This window comes from Rhinoraja longicauda, chromosome 17 (genome assembly GCF_053455715.1).
Source record: "Rhinoraja longicauda isolate Sanriku21f chromosome 17, sRhiLon1.1, whole genome shotgun sequence".
NCBI classification, from domain to species: Eukaryota; Metazoa; Chordata; class Chondrichthyes; order Rajiformes; family Arhynchobatidae; genus Rhinoraja; species Rhinoraja longicauda.
In genome coordinates this window covers 16,827,549-16,846,550 of record NC_135969.1, presented here as the reverse complement: position 1 = coordinate 16,846,550, position 19,002 = coordinate 16,827,549, and the positions used below count along the sequence as shown (strand labels likewise).

At 46.1% G+C, this 19,002-nt stretch overlaps 1 protein-coding gene across 2 annotated transcripts in view; it reads right to left on the bottom strand.

The window, feature by feature from the left end:
- Window positions 1–19,002, bottom strand: part of hemk1 (HemK methyltransferase family member 1) — an 82,286-nt gene that overhangs the window by 26,021 nt on the left and 37,263 nt on the right. The window contains exons 5-7 of one of the 2 annotated variants that reach the window (XM_078413835.1): window positions 15,721–15,867; window positions 9,405–9,469; window positions 3,904–3,953 (exon numbers count right to left, since the gene is read on the bottom strand). In XM_078413835.1, coding sequence (XP_078269961.1) covers window positions 3,904–3,953; window positions 9,405–9,469; window positions 15,721–15,867 — 262 coding nt within the window. The remainder of the gene's footprint in view (window positions 1–3,903; window positions 3,954–9,404; window positions 9,470–15,720; window positions 15,868–19,002) is intronic. The other variant, XM_078413836.1, reaches the window with a different exon arrangement.

Below are 19,002 nucleotides of genomic sequence, written 5' to 3'. Positions count from 1 at the left end.
CCATCCTTCAGATTGATAGTAGAGGGGAGGGAACTAGAGGTAGGAAAAGCCAAAACCAATGGTGTTTTGGAATTAGAGTAAACGGGTGATCGATGGTCGAAGTGGACTTGGCGAGCTGAAGGGCCTGTTTCCATACTGCATCTTGAAACCAAAGAGCCAATGTGGTGCCATCTTAGTGCCAAGTCCACAGAACTTTGGTTCTGGAGTCGGGTTGTGGTTAGGATTGTGCAAGGTGGTTCAATAACCTGATGGTTCTCAGGCTGCTGGACCTTCTTCCCAGTGGTAGCAGTGAGATGAGTGTGTGGCCAAAGTGGTGCGAGTCTCTGATGATGTTAGTTGCCTAGAATCCTGCAGACATCTCCGATGGTGGGATGTGGGGAGGTCAGTACCCATGATGGACTACGCAATGTTCCTCACTTTCGGCAACCTCCTTTGTTCTTGAACGTTCAAATTATCGAACCATGCTGCGATTCTACCAGTCATTACAGTACACTACTTGCACAATAGTATAATACATTTTCAAGTAATGTGCTTAAAGAAAGAAGAATGTCGAAACAAGGAACTGCAGATGCTGGTTTACAGAAGAAGACACAAAGTGCTGGAGTAATTCAGTGGGTCAGGCAGCATCCTTGGAGAACATGGATAGGTCTGAAGAAGAGTCCCGACCTGAAACGTTGCCTATCCATGTTCTCCAGGAATGCTGTCTGACCTGCTGAGTTACTCCAGCATTTTGTGGTGCAGCCTGTGAAAAATTCAACTTGTCTATCCAGATTCTTGGTTTCCAAAGCTCTGACTATGAATCCATCCATGGCTCCTGCACTTACTCCCTGGGATACGTAGCCGACCGCAGGAACACAGAGATCCAAGCAGTAGGCCCGGCCATACCCCGACAGCAGGCCCGGCTCACCCGCTGCGGAGTGGAACCAGGAGACGGAAGCCCGTCCCTGCTCGCCCCAAAGACCGGGAACCGGAGAGGAGGTGGAGGGAGTCAGCGATGGCAGTGGACACTGGGCAAGGGACAGTAGGAAGAACTGGGGGGGCGGGGGGTGGTCTTACATTCCACGCCTTCTAGGTCGGTTACAGTAGGCGCCTCCGGGGCATGACGGTCATGGCCTCAGAGTTAAAGGACCTTCTTTTAGGAAGGAGATGAGGAAGCATTTCTTTAGTCAGAGGGTGGTGAATCTGTGGAATTATTTGCATCAGAAGGCTGTGGAGGCCGTCAGTGGATATTTTTAAGGCAGAGATTGATAGATTTCTGATTAGTACGGGTGTCAGTGGTTTTGGGGAGAAGGCAGGAGAAAAGGGTTCGGAGGGAGATCTTATGATTTATGATGAAGGTTGAAGATGGCCGGGCGAGGGGAGGAACGACGGTTCGCAGGCCGACCAATTGGAGGCGATGGCTGCAATGGGGCTTTATGGCCAGCTGCAACTGGGACTGTAAAATGACACCAAATCCCTGGCGACTCTTGCATATGGACTCAGTGGGATGTTTCTTTGCATTATGCGCTAACTGGGGATTGAATTTATGTATGGCAATAATCTCACAGTTCTGTATGCAAAAAAAGAATCTCACTGTCCCTTAGTGCACATGATAATAAGGGAACCACTGAACACAGCAGAGCAAAGAGGTCCTTCTGCAGTTGTACAGGGCCCTAGTGAGACCGCACCTGGAGTACTGTGTGCAGTTTTGGTCTCCAAATTTGAGGAAGGATATTCTTGCTATTGAGGGCGTGCAGCGTAGGTTTACCATGTTAATTCCCGGAATGGCGGGACTGTCATATGTTGAAAGACTGGAGCGACTAGGCTTGTATACACTGGAATTTAGAAGGATGAGAGGGGATCGTATCGAAACATATAAGATTATTAAGGGGTTGGACACGTTAGAGGCAGGAAACATGTTCCCAATGTTGGAGGAGTCCAGAACCAGGGGCCACAGTTTAAGAATAAGGGGTAGGCCATTTAGAACGGAGATGAGGAAAACCTTTTTCAGTCAGAGTTGTAAATCTGTGGAATTCACTGCCTCAGAAGGCAGTGGAGGCCAATTCTCTGCATTCAAGAGAGAACTAGATAGAGCTCTTCAGGATAGCGGAGTCAGGGGGTATGGGGAGAAGGCAGGAACGGGGTACTGATTGAGAATGATCAGCCATGATCATATTGAATGGTGGTGCTGGCTCGAAGGGCTGAATGGCCTACTTCTGCACAGATGGTCTATTGTCTATTGTCCATGAAAAGCGAGGGAGAGTCTTCCAGTTTCATCCCACTCTCCACAGGCGTGCAGGTTTGTAGGTTAATTGGCTTTGATAAAAATGCAAATTGTTTCTAGTGTGCAGGATAGTGCTAGTTTATGGGGTGATCGCTCGTCATTGTGGACTTGGTGGCCCAAAGGGCCTGTTTCTGTGCTGTATCTCGAAAGTCTAAGGTCCAAAGACCAAGCTTTTCTGAAAGAGTGAAAGAGCAATAGTGTAAGGATTGGTGGTTGGTGAGGACTTGGTGGGACGAAGGGACTGTTTCTGTGCTGCTGCGGGGCTCCATCACACTACAAGAAGCCCAGTGTAAACAGCAAGGTTGAATCATTTCACCCGCCACCCACCCACCCATCCGTCCACCTGCCACTCACCTATAGACAGGGTAAATGCCAGGATAGGGGAATCAAGAATCAGAGGACATAGGTATAAGGTGACGGGGGAAAGATTTACGAGGGACCTGAGGGACAACTTTTTTTTATACAAAATGTGGCGGGTGTATGGAATGAGCTGCCGGAGGAGGTGGTTGAGGCAGGCACTGTCCCAATGTTGAAGAAACATTTGAACAGGTACATGAATAGGATGGGTTTCGAGGGATATGGGCCATACGCACGTAGGTTGGACTAGAGTAGGTGGGGCAAGTCGGGCTGAAGGGCCAGTTTTCACGCTGTATGACTCTATGACCTTCTGCTTCACCTGTGGCAGAGTCTACATTCCCACACCAGCATCGTCAGCTGCCACTGCACCCACATAACCGGAGAGGAAACAAGCGGTCACCGACCATCGACAAAGGGGAAGAACACTGATCTGTCACCTCTAACTGTCTGCAATCAGTCTGCAATCAATCTGCAACCACCGAGCGAGATAACAGGCTTGCTGACCAATGTGCATCAGCTTACCCTGCACAGCTTGCAATTTCCACTCACTGACGCCACGTACCCAGCACTGGGAAAAATGGACTGAGAATTTCCAAAATGAACAAACGTGAAACCAAACTGCACCCTTGGCCAGCCCACGCTGCCTCAGCAGCTCTGGGAGCTCTGCACCACAGTCTGATTTCCTGTGATGACTGACATTAACGGTCAGGAATGTACATGCTCAACTGTGGCACTGAAATGAGGAACGCTTTCTGAAGAAGTGTCCCAACCCAAACCGTCACCCATCCTTTATCTGCCAGAGATGCTGCCTGACCCACTGAGTCACTCTGTGTCTATTGTCGGAATAAATCAGCATCTGCAGTTCCTTTCTACACCAGAACGTTGTCTGGATTAGGGTGCATTAGCTACAAGGAGAGGTGGACAGACATGTAGTTTAGAGATACATCGTGGAACAAGGCCCTTCGGCCCACTGTGTCCATGCCTACCAGCGATCACTCTGTACGCTGGCACTATCCTACACACTAAGGACAATTTACAATTGTTACCGAAGCCAATTAACCCACGGTACGTCTTTGGAATGTGGAAGGAAACCAGAGCACCCAGAGAAAACCCACACGGTCACAGGGAGAATGTACAGGTAACAAACTTCACACAGACAGCACCCGTTGTCAGCATCGAACCCAGGTCTCCGGCGCTGTAAGGCAGCAACTCTACCACTGGGCCACCGTGCCACCTGAAATTGAAATACATGAAACACTTCATGCACCCATTGTCTTACGTACCTGATATAACATTGAGCTGCAGTTCCCGAAGTCTGTGGAGGACACCCAACCTAAAAACCAACCAGCAGAAAACATGAGTGTGGTCTTGCTGGAATAACACACTTTTATTTGTAATCACGTTCAGCACAGCCACCATGGGCCGAAGGGCCTGTTCCAGTGCTGTACCGTTCTATGTTCTTATCATTGAGAACAGAAAAAGCAATGACTTTTTTCGTTAATATGCAAAGAGTTGATATTCTGAAATAATAGTACATATTGGTATAGTGGTAGAGCTGCTGCCTCACAGCGCCAGAGACCCGGGTTCAGCTGATGTCTGCGTAAAGTTTGTACGTTCTCCCTGTAGCTGTGTGTGTTTCAATAGACAATAGGTGCAGGCCATTCGGCCCTTCGAGCCAGCACCACACTCAAAGTTTCCTCCGGGTGCTTCTGTTTCCTCCCACATCCCAATGATGTGCAGGCTTGTAGGTTAATTGGCCTCTGTAAATTGCACCTAGGGTGCAGGGAGTGGATGAGAAAGTGGGATAACATAGAACTAGTGTAAATGGGTGGTCGGCGTGGACTCATGGAGCATGGGTGATCTTTCAATCACTCAAAGTGGTATGGGGCTAATGGATAAATTAATTTCAATGTTCATTGTAAGGAAGGATATTTCTCATTTAAAGTACCCTTACAACGTAGTTGAGGAGGAACTTCTTTAGCCAGAGGGTGGTGAATCTGTGCAATCCATTGCCACAGACGGCTGTGGAGGCCAAGACATTGGGTATTTTTAAAGCGGAGATTGATAGGTTCTTGATTAGTAATGGCATCACAAGTTACTGGGAGAAGGCAGGAGAATCGGGTTGAGGGGGAAAATAGATCAGCCATGATTGAATGGCGGAGTAGACTTGATGGGCCGAATGGCCTATTTCTGCTCCTATGGTCTTAGCATTTCAGGTACAAAACACAAAGTGCTGGAGGAACTCAATGGGCCAGGCAGCATCTGTGGAGGGAATGCATAGATGAGGTTTCGGGTAAGGACCCTTCTTTGAGGCTGGGGAGAAAGCTGGTAGAAATAGGTGAGCAGGAAGGGTGGGGGCAAGAGCTGGCAAGTAGTTGAACTGTACACAGTTGTCAACCCTTCCTGTAGTCAATTAGTGCAACGATGCAGATGAGACCGAAGAAGGGTCCTGACTCAAAATGTCGTCTGTCCATTCCTTCCACAGATGCTGTCTAACCCACAGAGATCCTCCAGCATGTTGTGTTTTGCTCTAGATTCCAGCATCTGCAGTTTAAAGTATCTAGCATTTCAGGTGAATGAATGTACATCAAATTTGAAATATAACTCTGTTTCTTTCACCACAGATGCTGCCTTACCTGCTGCATCTCTAACATTTTCTCTTTTTATTTCTGATTTCTATAAGCTGCGTTTTCTTTGTGGGTACACGGTACTGCAGATGCTGGTTTACAAAGAAAGACACAAAGAGCTGGAGTAACTCAGTGGGTCAGGCTGCATCTCTGGAGAACATGGATAGGCGATGTTTTGGGTCAGGACCCTTCTTCAGACTGATTGTAGTGCAGGGCAGAAAGCTGGAGGAGAGGTGGGGTTGTATCAAAACCAGGCAAGTGATAGGTGGGTACATGTGAGGGGGGCAGTTTGATACGCAGATGGGTGGACAAGGACCAGAGATGGGAGAAATACAAAAGGTTGTAAGATAAGGAGGAAAGTAGCATAAAATGGGAAGCCACTGGAAGGGAAATAGATGGAAGGGGACAGGAGGAAGGGGAGTTTAGAGTTTAGAGATACAGCGCGGAAACAGGCCCTTTCGACCCACCGGGTCCGTGCCGACCAGAGATCTCCTCGCATTAACACGATCCGATATCCACTAGGGACAATTTTTTTAAACATTTACCAAGCTAATTAATCTACATACCTGTACGTCTTTGGAGTGTGGGAAGAAACCAAAGATCTCGGGGGAAATCCGCGCAGGTCACGGGGAGAACGTATAAACTCCGTACAGACAGCATCCGTAGTCGGGATCGAACCCGGGTCTCCAGTGCTGCATTCGCTGTAAGGCAGCAACTCTTCCGCTGCGCCACCATGCGATAATGGGAGAAATGGGAGCACATCGGATTGGGCACAGGGGAAAGAGGAAGAAGAAAGTCCCAGCTGTTGTAAGTGCAGGGTTCTTGACCTGACCATGAAGGCCTGTTGTCCTGGCAGCATTGTCCTGGCCAAGCCTAGCCATGGTGTCCTCCACTGTTGCAGGCGTTATTCCTCCAGTTTGAGAATGGCAATGGAGGAGGCCCAGGACAGAAAGGTCAACATGGGAATCGGAAGACGAATTAAAATTGTTAGCAACCGGGAGATCCAGCAGGCCTTTGTAAACCGAGCGCAAATGTTCGGCGAAAATGGTCGCCTCGTCTATGCTTGGTCTTGCTGATGTAAAGGAGGCCATATTGGGAGCACCGACTGCAGTATTTCAGGTTAGAGGAGATTCATGTGAAGGGATGCTGTGGTCACGTGAACCTCTGTAGTTTTTGTTTTTTATAGGTTAATAGTTCAGGCCTCCAGTAAATGAACAACTGTGCTATCAAACATGGTAGTTCAAATGGAATAAGAAGACGTAACAAATTCCCCTCTTGCTAATTGTTTTCTTAAAAGATGAAGGAGATTAGTGTTAGGCTTCTGTTAGAGACACGGTGTGGAAACAGGCCCTTCAGCACACCTAGTCCGCATTGACCAGCAATCACTAGTTCTATCCTACACACGAGGGACAATTTTTACAGAAGCCAATTAACCTACAAGGCTTCACATCTTTGGAATGTGGGAAGAAACCGGAGCACCCGGAGAAAACCCACACGGTCAACCTCCATACAGATGTTTGTACGGGAGAACGTACAAACTCCGTGCAGGCAACAGCTGTCATCAGGATCAATCCCGGTCGGTCTCTGGCGCTATAAGGCAGCAACTCTACCGCCGCGCCACTGTGCCGCCCATTATGCCATTACTATTACGTTTTTTATCATCATATCATCATATCATATATCTACAGCCGGAAACAGGCCTTTTCGGCCCTCCAAGTCCGTGCCGCCCAGTGATCCCCGTACATTAACACTATCCTACACCCACTAGGGACAATTTTTACATTTACCCAGCCAATTAACCTACATACCTGTACGTCTTTGGAGTGTGGGAGGAAACCGAAGATCTCGGAGAAAACCCACGCAGGTCACGGGGAGAACGTACAAACTCCTTACAGTGCAGCACCCGTAGTCAGGATCGAACCTGTGTCTCCGGCGCTGCATTCGCTGTAAAGCAGCAACTCTACCGCTGCGCTACCGTGCCGCCTTTTATCTAACTATAGTTTACGTACTTCATAGATTAATTCCTACAGTCAAGCACATCAAGCCATTTTGACATTAAAATGCGACACACAGGCAAATATGAATTATGACATCTAGTTACTAACAAGTTAACTCTAAACATGAATGACAATGGTTTTACGAACAGAAAATTTCTCATGGGTAATTCCACTAAAAGTAACCTGAATTAGCATATATAATTTTAGATAAGAGATGATGCTTGCAAACAAATGTTGTAAAAAAGAATTGACTTCACAAAAGGATGTTCAGAATATGATACAAGTTGTTTTGTAATCTTTTATCAGTACTATTTAATCGTTACTTCCCCGAGCCATAGGGGATCTCCAAAATTAGGCGATCAGTTTCCAAGTAAATGGCAAAATTGTTTGTTCGTTACCATTTACAAATAAGAGTGTTGAGTGAGAAGATTAAAATGTTCACCCTCAGAAAAGTTTACTTGATCGGTTTGTGGCTGATAAGTAAAAAATCTGACCACAAGCTGAAATTTTCATGTCGGGAGGAGTTAAAACCTAGCACAAGTTTAGTTTAATTTAGTTTAGAGATACAGCGTGGAAACAGGCCCTTCGGCCCACTGAGTCCATGCCGACCAATGTTCGCCCACAATGTTCTATCCTACACACTAGGGATAATTTTAGACAAGCCAATTAACCTACAAACCTGCACGTTTTTGGAATACTTAAAAAAACTATTCATTTTCAATCACTGTGCAAAAGCTAGGAAAGTGGGACTGCAAACAAAATATTTTGACAAATGCCTACTCAAGTGCAATACACTTGAATGAAGTCTGATAGTTAACAAAAATTACTTCTACGACATCCCGTTTTTTCATCCACTCCCTGCACACTTGGGACAATGTATAGAAGCCGATCAACCTACAAACCTGCACATCTTTGGGATGTGGGAGGAAACTGGAGTTTTCACCCGGTGAAAACCCATGTGATCACGTGGAGAACGTACAAACTTGGTGCAGACAGCAGCCATGGTCAGGATCGAACCTGGGTCTCTGGCGCTGTAAGGCTGCAACTCTACCGCTACGCCACTGTATCGACCCAATGCAATATGTTTTGGAAAACTTACCCTAAGGATTTCCTTGTTGAGCAGTTAACTAACCGTTACTACATCGATAGGTTTAGCAATAATGTGCATCTCTAGTTACTTGAATGTATACATTCTACCTCACTCATCTTAACATCAAAGAACAAAGAACAGAAGGCCAAGAAACCAAGATCTTTATTTAAAATAAAAATTAAGATATTTAATTAAAAAAAACCTTAAAGTGCTTCTCAGAAGTAGATCCAATCCAACATTTAGACAAAAAAAACCCACACAAAGTGCTGGAGTAACTCAGCGGGTCAGGCAGCATCTCCTGAGAACATAGGTAGGTGTCATTTTGAGTCAGGACCCTTCTTCAGATCATATAGCCTTAAATAAAATCATTAACATTGTCTAATTTACACTGAGTCCCATATCCTACAAACCACTTAGCCTTAGACGCTCAAGAGGATGACAAAACCTTTGTTGCTGTTTTGTGAATGGGGCTGGTTCTAGCCTTGTGGTTCTAGCCTCTAGCCCAGAGTTGAAGAAGGGTCTCGACCTGAAACGTCACCTTCCCATGTTCTCCAGAGATCCTGCCTGATCCACTGAGTTACTCCAGCACTTTGTGTCTACATTTGATAAAACTCACATTTTGCCCCTTGGCAGCACTTGAAGGATGCAGATGTTCTGAAAAGATTTAGCGGACTAATACTTGGATTGTGGGGGCTGTTTCACGAGGAAAGATTGGAATGTCTGGCCATGTACCCACTGGAGTTTAGTAGTGGGAGGGAACTTGACTGAAACCTATAAAGACGCAAGGTCCAGCAGATGCTCTCCCTTGATCTCCAGGCATGCTGCCTGACCCACTGAGTTGCTTCAGTACTTTGTGTCCTCCAGGGATTAAAGGTGCGAGACAGACTGATTGAACAGTTGTAAATTGTGAAGCCAGAGGAAACAATGTTGGAGGAGGAGGAGGAGGGGGAGGAATGGGTGCGTGTCCAGGTGGGGCAAATGAAAGATCGATAGATCAGCCATGATTGAATGGCGGAGTAGACGTGATGAGCTGAATGGCCTAATTCTGCTCCTATAACTTATTAACTTACCTCTCCGCGTTTTCTCTGGTAAGTTTGACAGCTTCAGGGCTTTTATCCACTGCCATGGCCAAACTCTGCAAAGCAAAGCATTCAATCAGACAAAGTCATGCGACATACGCCAAGAACAAAAGACACACGGTGCTGGAGTAAACTCAGCGGGTCAGGCAGCGGTTGCTGGAGGGCCTGTTTCCATGCAGTAACTTTCAATCATCAATAAATAGAAGTATAATGGGGAGAGAAGTAGAAGGAAAAAAGATGGGACACAGAAAGGAATATCGCATACAGGAAAGAGAAATGTCGCAGTCACAGAGCTACACAGCACAGGACCAGGCCCTTCAGCCCATCTTGTCCATGCCGACCAAGTTGGCATATTTGGTAAGTCCCATTTGCTTGCATTTGGTCCATATCCGTCTAGACCCTTCCTTTCCATATATCTGTCCAAATATCTTAACACAGCATGGAAATGGGCCCTTTGGCCCAACTCACACTTGCCGAGCACTATATGCCCGGGTTTAGCCTATATCTCTCTAAACCTTTCCTATCCTTGTATCTGTCCAAATGATTTTTTTAAGTCTTACTTTTATCCACTTCTACAGCTTCCTCTGGCAGTTCATTCCAGATATGGAATTTGAGTTTGAGCTTTTGAGGTTTTTTGAGTTTAGTTTATTGTCACGTATACCGAAGTACAGTTGTGTGCTAACCAGTCAGCGGAAAGACAATACATGATTACAATCGAGCCTTCCACAGTGTACAAATACATGATAAAGGGAATAACGTGAATAACATTTAGTGCAAGGTAAGGTCCAGTAAAGTCCATTCAAAGATAGTCCGAGGATCTCCAATGAGGTAGATAGTAGATCAAGGCTGCTGTCCAGTTGTTGGTAAGATTGTTCAGTTGCCTGATAACAGCTGGGAAGAAACTGTCCCTGAATCAAGACATGTGCGTTTTCACACTTCTGTATCTCTCCCATCTGTATGAAATAGTTCACCCTGAGGTCCCTCTTAAATCTCTTCTCCCTCACTTTAAGCATATGCCCTCCAGTTTTTGAATCCTATACCCTTTGAAAAAGGCTGTGAGGGTTCACCTTATCTCTGCCTCATCTTGTACACCTCAATAAGGTCTTCCCCCAGTCTCCTACGTTCCATAGAAAAAGATTCCAGTCTGTACAACCTCCTCTCCCCATAACTCAAACCCGCAAGTCTAAGTAACATGCTGGTGATTCGCTTTTACATCCTTTACAATGTCAAACCGAGATCAGCAAGTGGAGGGGCAAATGTTTAATAGTCTCACCAGCAGTAATGTTCACGGAAAGCATCTAATAGACAATAGGTGCAGGAGTAGGCCATTCGGCCCTTCGAGCCAGCACCACCATTCAGTGTGATCATGGCTGATCATTCTCAATCAGTACCCCGTTCCTGCCTTCTCCCCATACCCCCTGACTCCGCTATCCTTAAGAGCTCTATCTAGCTCTCTCTTGAATGCATTCAGAGAATTGGCCTCCACTGCCTTCTGAGGCAGAGAATTCCACAGATTTACAACTCTCTGACTGAAAACGTTTTTCCAGCAATCCTTGCTGTCAGCCAGCAATCTCCAGTGGTCAAAGATTCCACGCCTACCCTAGCCACTGCTTCATCCTCACTTTGTGCAGTGTTCTTGCTGGCAGCTGGCAGCTTGGCTAAAGGGAAGTTTTTCAGGAAAGGGAAGAATCTTAACAAAAAAAATGGAAGTTGAAACTCTGAACTAAGATTATGATATCGAACCTCTGCAAAACTCCACTGTACCACACACATTCCTCTGACATTTTCGTTGCAGAAATGAGAAGTGGTATTTAAGTGGCTTTTAGATAGGCATGTGCATCTGCTGGGAATGGAAGGCTATGGATCACGTGCAGGCAGATCAGATTAGTTATCCTGGCACCATGTCCAGCACAGACATTGTGGGCCGAATGGCCTGTTCCTGTGCCATACTGTTGTATGTTCTATGTACAATAGACTCTTTAGCACTTTGTTTTGGAGTAAGAGTAACCCATACCACATTCAATAAATTCATTCTTTCCGACTTCCATAATTACAACTTTTAGACACTAGACAATAAACAGTAGGTGCAGAAGCAGGGGTAGGCCATTCGGCCCTTCGAGCCAGCACCGGCATTCAATGTGATCATGACTGATCATCCACAATCAGTACCCCGTTCCTGCCCTCTCCCCATACCCCCTGACTCCGCTATCATTAAGAGCTCTATCTAACTCTCTCTTGAAAGCATCCAGAGAATAGGCCTCCACTGCCTTCCGAGGCAGAGAATTCCACAGATTTACAACTCTCTGAATGAAAACGTTTTCCTCATCTCCGTTCTAAATGGCCTACCCCTTATTCTTAAACTGTGGCCCCTGGTTCTGGACTCCCCCAACATTAGGAACATGTTTCCTGCCTCTAATGTGTCCATCCCCTTAATAATCTTATATGTTTCGATAAGATCCCCTCTCATCCTTCTAAATTCCAGTGTATACAAGCCTAGTCGCTCCAGTCTTTCAACATATGACAGTCCCGCCATTCCGGGAATTAACCTAGTAAGCCTATGCTGCATGCCCTCAATAGCAAGAATATCCTTCCTCAAATTTGGAGACCAAAACTGCACACAGTACTCCAGGTGCGGTCTCACTAGGGCCCTGTACAACTGCAGGACCTCTTTGCTCCTACACTCAACTCCTCTTGTTATGAAGGCCAACATTCCATTGGCTTTCTTCACTGCCTGCTGTACCTGCATGCTTCCTTTCAGTGACTGATGCACTAGGACACCCAGATCTCGTTGTACGTCCCCTTTTCCTAACTTGACACCATTCAGATAATAATCTGCCTTCCTATTCTTACCACCAAAGTGGATAACCTCACACTTATCCACATTAAACTGCATCTGCCATGCATCCGCCCACTCACACAACCTGTCCAAGTCACCCTGCAATCTCATAGCATCTTCCTCACAGTTCACACTACCACCCAGCTTTGTATCATCTGCAAATTTGCTAATGGTACTTTTAATCCCTTCATCCAAGTCATTAATGTATATTGTAAATAGCTGCGGTCCTAGCACCGAGCCTTGCGGTACCCCACTAGTCACTGCCTGCCATTCTGAAAGGGACCCATTTATCCCCACTCTTTGCTTTCTGTCTGCCAACCAATTTTCTATCCATGTCAGTACCCTACCCCCAATACCATGTGCTCTAATTTTACCCACTAATCTCCTATGTGGAACCTTGTCAAAGGCTTTCTCAAAGTCAAGGTACACCACATCCACCGGCTCTCCCCTGTCAATTTTCCTAGTTACATTCTCAAAAAATCCCAGAAGATTAGTCAAGCATGATTTCCCCTTCGTAAATCCATGCTGACTCGGAATGATCCCGTTACTGCTATCCAAATGCTCCGCAATTTCGTCTTTTATAATTGACTCCAGCATCTTCCCCACCACTGATGTCAGACTAACTGGTCTATAATTTCCCGTTTTCTCTCTCCCTCCTTTCTTAAAAAGTGGGATAACATTAGCTACCCTCCAATCCACAGGAACTGATCCTGAATCTATAGAACATTGGAAAATGATCACCAATGCGTCCACAATTTCTAGAACCACCTCCTTAAGTACCCTGGGATGCAGACTATCAGGCCCTGGGGATTTATCAGCCTTCAGTCCCATCAGTCTACCCAACACCACTTCCTGCCTAATGTGAATTTCCTTCAGTTCCTCCGTCATCCTAGGATCTCTGGCCACTAGAACATCTGGGAGATTGTTTGTATCTTCCTTAGTGAAAACAGATCTAAAGTACCGGTTTAACTCGTCTGCCATTTCCTTGTTCACCATAATAAATTCCCCTGCTTCTGTCTTCAAGGGGCCCACATTTGCCTTGACTAAGCTATGTGACAGGATTAGTTCTAAATAGTTTTCACAATTATTGGTTCATATTCCCATGCAGGTGATGTTGAGGGTAGTGATGTGGCCGGGGTTAGTACAACCCTGGTGATAAAGCATTCACTATACGGGGTAAGGAGGTCCGTGGGTGGCACCAGGGACCCGGGTTTGATCTTGACTAAGGGGGCTGTTGGTACAGAGTTCATACTTTCTCCCAAACTTCTCCCTTAAGTTTTCTGTGGGTGCTCCAGTTGCCTCCTACATCCCAAAGACATGCAGTTTCGTTGGTTAATTGGCTTCTTTAAATTGGCCCTAGTACGCAGAATGCGAAACTGGGATGACATACAAGTAATGTATGACTTAGAAGTAATGCATCGTTGGTCGGCGTTGACTCTGTAGGCCGAGTGGCCTGTTTCCACGCTGCATGGTATGGTATTGTATGCTGCCTTATTTGTCACATATGCAATTGCACAGTGAAATTCTTTTTGGATATTACACATGCAGGTGCTGCCCTGTTTTGCGCCATTTTCAAAGACCAAAGTCCAGTCGGCCCGCTTGCACAATGTACTGGAGTAGTTGCAGCGAACCAATGTCCCTCTCCTCACCCAGCAATCTTTGTGCCCCGGCGGTGCAGCTTCAAGGCGCTGGAGGCAGTAACCCGGTTCACCCTCCTACTGGCCCTTGCTCCTCTCGTAAGACGTCTCAAGCTCACTCCCGGTTCCACCGTCCGCCGAGCCTTCGGGCGGGCCCCTGCGGTCTGACGAGCCTTCAGGCAGGTTCCCAGTGCCGCTGAGTCTTCGATGGGCCCCTGCCGTCTGACGAGCCTTCAGGCAGGTTCCCGGTCCCGTCGAGCCTTCAGATGGCCCCAGCCGACCGCCGAGCCTTCGGTCGTTGAGTTGCTGGAGTAACGCAGCGGGTCAGGCAGCATCTCTGGAGAACATCGACAGGCGATGTTCCAGATCGGGACCCTTCTCCAGACTCCCTTTGCTCATTCTATCTCTGGCTCTCTCCATAGCCTGGGATCTCTAAATTAAACTAAATGTGTAGGAAGGAACTGCACATGCTGGTTTACACCGAAGATAGACACAAGAGGCTGGAGTAACTCAGCAGGACAGGCGGCATCTCTGGAATGGGTGACGCTTCGGGTCGAGACCCTTCTTCAGACTGGGTCTACCCAAACTTTGACTCAGCAGTAATGAAGCGCTATGATTCCAGGATAGAGAGAATGAACACACTTATCCCCGGTGGCAGAACTCCTGGCATGGGAGCAGCTTGTTTGAACTTTTAAGTGTGTTTTGTCAATGGTTCATATTGTGCTCACTGTGTGCTGGGAGAGGAGAGAGTTTCTATGGCCTTAATGTTATGAAGTTGTTTACTGTTGGATGTACACATATCCAGGCAAGCAGACAGCAGCATTCCATCACGTCTTGACTTGGCTTGTGTGTGGGAGAATGGTTCAGGGGGATCAGGAAGAGCCATTAGCTGTGGGATACCATTCCCTGACTGCACTTGTAATCATAGCTTTTTAATCCACAGGGTATAGAGAGTGGGAGATTTAACAATCATGCCAGACTTGATAACTTCCAGCTCATTACTCATTGTTAACAATATCTTGTTGCCTAAGTATCACCATGAGGTTTCAGCTTAAATCATAATTTAATTTTACTTTGGAAGAATCAGATAGGTGACAACTGGCATGGTTGTTTTCAAACAGTTTAGAAAAAAATGAGAACATTTCATTTTAATATTGATTGAATTGATTCATTGATTGAAAGATACAGCATGGAAACAGGCCCTTCAGCCCATCGAGTCCACACCAGCCATCCATCCCCCATTCCCACTAGTTCTTTAATTTTAATTTAATTTTAGTTTACCATTGTCATGTGTGCTGAGGTACAGTGAATAGCCTTTTTAGTCGCCTGCTACCCAGTCAGCGGAAAGACTATACACGATTACAATCAAGCCTTCAAACGTTTACAGACACAGGATAAAGGGAACAACAAAGTAAAGTCCAGTAAAGTCCGATTAAAGATAGTCCGAGAGTCTCGAATCAGGTAGATGGTAACTCAGGACCACTCTCGAGTTGGGGATAGGATGCTGCAGTTGCCTGGTAAAAGTCGCTGAATCTACAGCATGGAAACAGGCCCTTCAGCCCACCGAGTCCACACCATCCATCAATACCCCGTTCACACTAGTTCTACATTATCCCACGTTTGCATCTGCCCCCTACAAACTAGGGGCAATTTCACAGAGATCAATTGGCCTACAAACCCGCACGTCTATGGGACATGGGATGAAACCAGAGCACTCGGAGTAAACCTACGTGGCCACAGGGAGAATGTGCAAACTCCACAGAGACGATGCCTGAGGTTAGGATTGAACCCGGGGTTTCTGGTGCTGTAAAATAAAGATGTTGGTAACACCCACCTGCTTGAAGGAATTCAGCAAGCTTAGGATTATGGCACCCGACCCACATCCAACTTCCAGGAAGACAGGGCCGGATGTCTGATTGAAGCTGTGCCAACGATCCTTTTTACCTGTGGCAAGTTCTGACAGAATCAGGCTAACTAACTCCTAATTAAAATAAAAACAGAAAATCAGTCTCAAACAACAGCGCCCTGTTTTGCACCGATGCAGACAAAAGTCGCTGCGCCAAATGGATTATAGACTTCAAAGATTATTTCTCTTGCAAACCCATTAAATAATTGAGTCTGTTCCAAGCTCCGTAATAGGCGATGCCTCATCAAGACTTTCTTCTCAGATTTTTCACTGTAACAACTAAGTTACTGATCTAGAAACAAAGAACTGCATGTGCTGCTTAATATACAAATGGACACAAAGTACTGGAGTAACTCAGCTGGTCAGGTGGCATCTCTGGAGAACATGGACCGATGAGGTTTTGGGTCGAGACCCTTCTTCATACTGTACTCAATGCCCCGACTGATGAAGGCAGGCATATTACAGTATGAAGAGATTGTTCGAACTTGTGCCTTTCATGCCTTTTGTGACATAAAGCATCTAACGTCCACTGCAATGAAGTTCTACACAGCCAGCTCTCACAAAACAGCTTTGGTCTTGATCTTGAGATCTCGAGTGAATGATAAATATCGGGCAAAACATCAAGGATAAATCTCTTCCTCTTCATCCGGATAGTGCTGTGGGATCTTTAAATCATGCACAAACAGGATGCTCCAGTCTCCAGTTATCAACTCCCCTCAATAACTTAGCATCAGTCTTAATGTCCCCTCCGGCTTGCTTGAGGTCATTTTCTACATTTGAAAGAATGTTCCTTATTAATTGGACATAAATCAGCGTCTACGATGCAGGCTAAAATTCCACTCACAACGACTCGATTTCAGCCCGAGCATTATAAATACGCTGCGACATCAGTCTGCTGGAGGAACTCAGCAAGTCGAGCAGCACTGGGGGCTGCAACTACCCTGCATGACCCTAAGCACAACCTCACCCCAGCACCTGACTACCATGAACCTTAGATACAAGGAACCGCAGATGCCGGTTTACAAAAAAACACACAAATTGTTGGCGTAACTCAGCGCGTCAGGCAGCATCTCTGGAGAACACGGATAGGTGGACATTTTGGGTCGGCACTCTTCTTCAGACACAATGTGCTGAAGTAACTCAGCGAGTCAAGCAGTATCTCTAGAGAACATGGATAGGTGATCCTTCTTGAGTCTGAAGAGGTTTGACCCTTCTTCAGTTCCCCAGAGATGCTTCCTGATCCGCTCAGTTACTTCAGTACTTTGCGCCTTTTGTTTTTAACTATGCACCTTACACTACTAAAGTATTTATTTGTTTAGAGATACAATGTGGGAACAGGCCCTTCAACCCACCGAGTCTGTACCGACCAGCGATCACCCGTACACTAGTTCTATCCTACACTTTCCCCTTACATTTGCAGCTCAGACTTTTCACAGTTTCTCCAGGTGATTGTTTGCTGCTCTAGATTCCAGCATCTGCAGTCTTTTGTGTCTTCATTATAAGGTGCTAGGTGGTTTCCCGTACAGTGAAACACTTCAGTAGTCACGGCACATCTGCAAAAGAGCAAATGCATGCTGCTTGCTTGACTCAATGTGAAACATGGTTTCTGTCAGGTATAGGCATGAAAAGGGAAAGTCCCAAAGCATTTTACAGCTATATTAAGAGACAGGAGTGCAAAATGCGAAGAAGTCGGCAAAGTGACAAAGTGTGAGGTGCCAGAATATGTAAGCTGAGGTCTTAAATAAATAACCCTTATCTGTATTTACGATGAAGAAGGACACTGTAGTTGGAATATTTAGGGAGGGGGATGAAACAATTCTAGATCAAATTATCCAGCACTTTGTTTTACCCTGACCCGCTGAATTATTCCAGCACTTTGTTTCTTTATGGCCTATCCAGCCCTTCCACAGAGGCTGCCTGATCTGCTGAGTTACTCCAGCACTTTGTGTTTTGCCCTGACCCGCTGAATTACTCCAGCACTTTGTATTTTTACGGCCTGTCCTTTCCTTCTACAGATGCTGCCTGACCTGCTGAGTTAATACAGCATTTTCGTAAGTTCATAAGTGAGAGGAGCAGAATTAGGCCATTCGGCCCATCAAATCTACTCTGGCATTCAATTCATGGCTGATCTATCTTTCCCTCTCAACCCCATTCTCCGGCCTTCCCCCCATAATCCCTAGACCCTTACTAATCAAGTACCTGTTAATCTCCGCCTTAAAAATATCCATTGACTTGGCCTCCACAGCCGTTTGAAGAGGGGCCAGATGACCGGTGGGAGGCAAATGTGGCACCTTTATTCAAGAATGCAGCAAGAAAAAGCCAGGTAATTGCTGGAATCTATTGAACATCACTGATGGGGAAATTATGCATTTGTAAAATGCATTTGCATTGGGGAAAAATTAAAGACTTCTCAAGGGTAGTCATCATGGCTTTGATAAGGGGACACCTTTTCTAGCTGACTTGATTGAATTTTTTGAGGACATAGCACAGCCGATGAGGGCAGTGGGTGCAGCTCATAGCTTATAAAAGGCACAGACAGGTACATTGGATAGGAAAGGTTTAGAGGGATATGGGCCAAGCGTGAACAGGTGGGACTGGTGTAGATGACACATCTTGGTTGGCATAGACGAGTTAGGCCGAAGGGCCTGTTTCCATGATGTATGATTCTATGACAATGAACAGTGCAGCACAATAATAGGCCCTTCAACGCACAATGTCTATGCCGACCACGATCAATGGAATTGATTGAAAGATACAGCATGGAAACAGGCCCTTCGGCCTACAGACACTAGATCAGTTCTCCCACTTTCACACCCTTTGCCTCCACAAGTCACAGAGGCCAATTAACCCAATGCTGAGGCTTTATAAGGCACTGGTCAGACCGCATTTGGAGTATTGTGAGCAGTTTTGGCCCCATATCTGAGGAAGGTTGTGCTGGCGTGATTCCTCTCATAATTTTGTATACTTCCTCGCATGATTTTTAATATTATACTTCTATCAAGTCTCCCCTCAGCCTTTGAAGCTCCAGAGAAAACAATTTAAGTTTGTCCAACCTTTTCCAATAGCTAATACCCTCTAATCCAGGCAACATCCAGGTGAACCTCTTCTGCACCCGCTCCAAGTTTAAGGAATATACCGGGCAAGTTTTCTTTACAGAGAGTGGTGGGTGCCTGGAATGTGCTGCCTGGGGTGGTAGTGGAGATGGCAGAG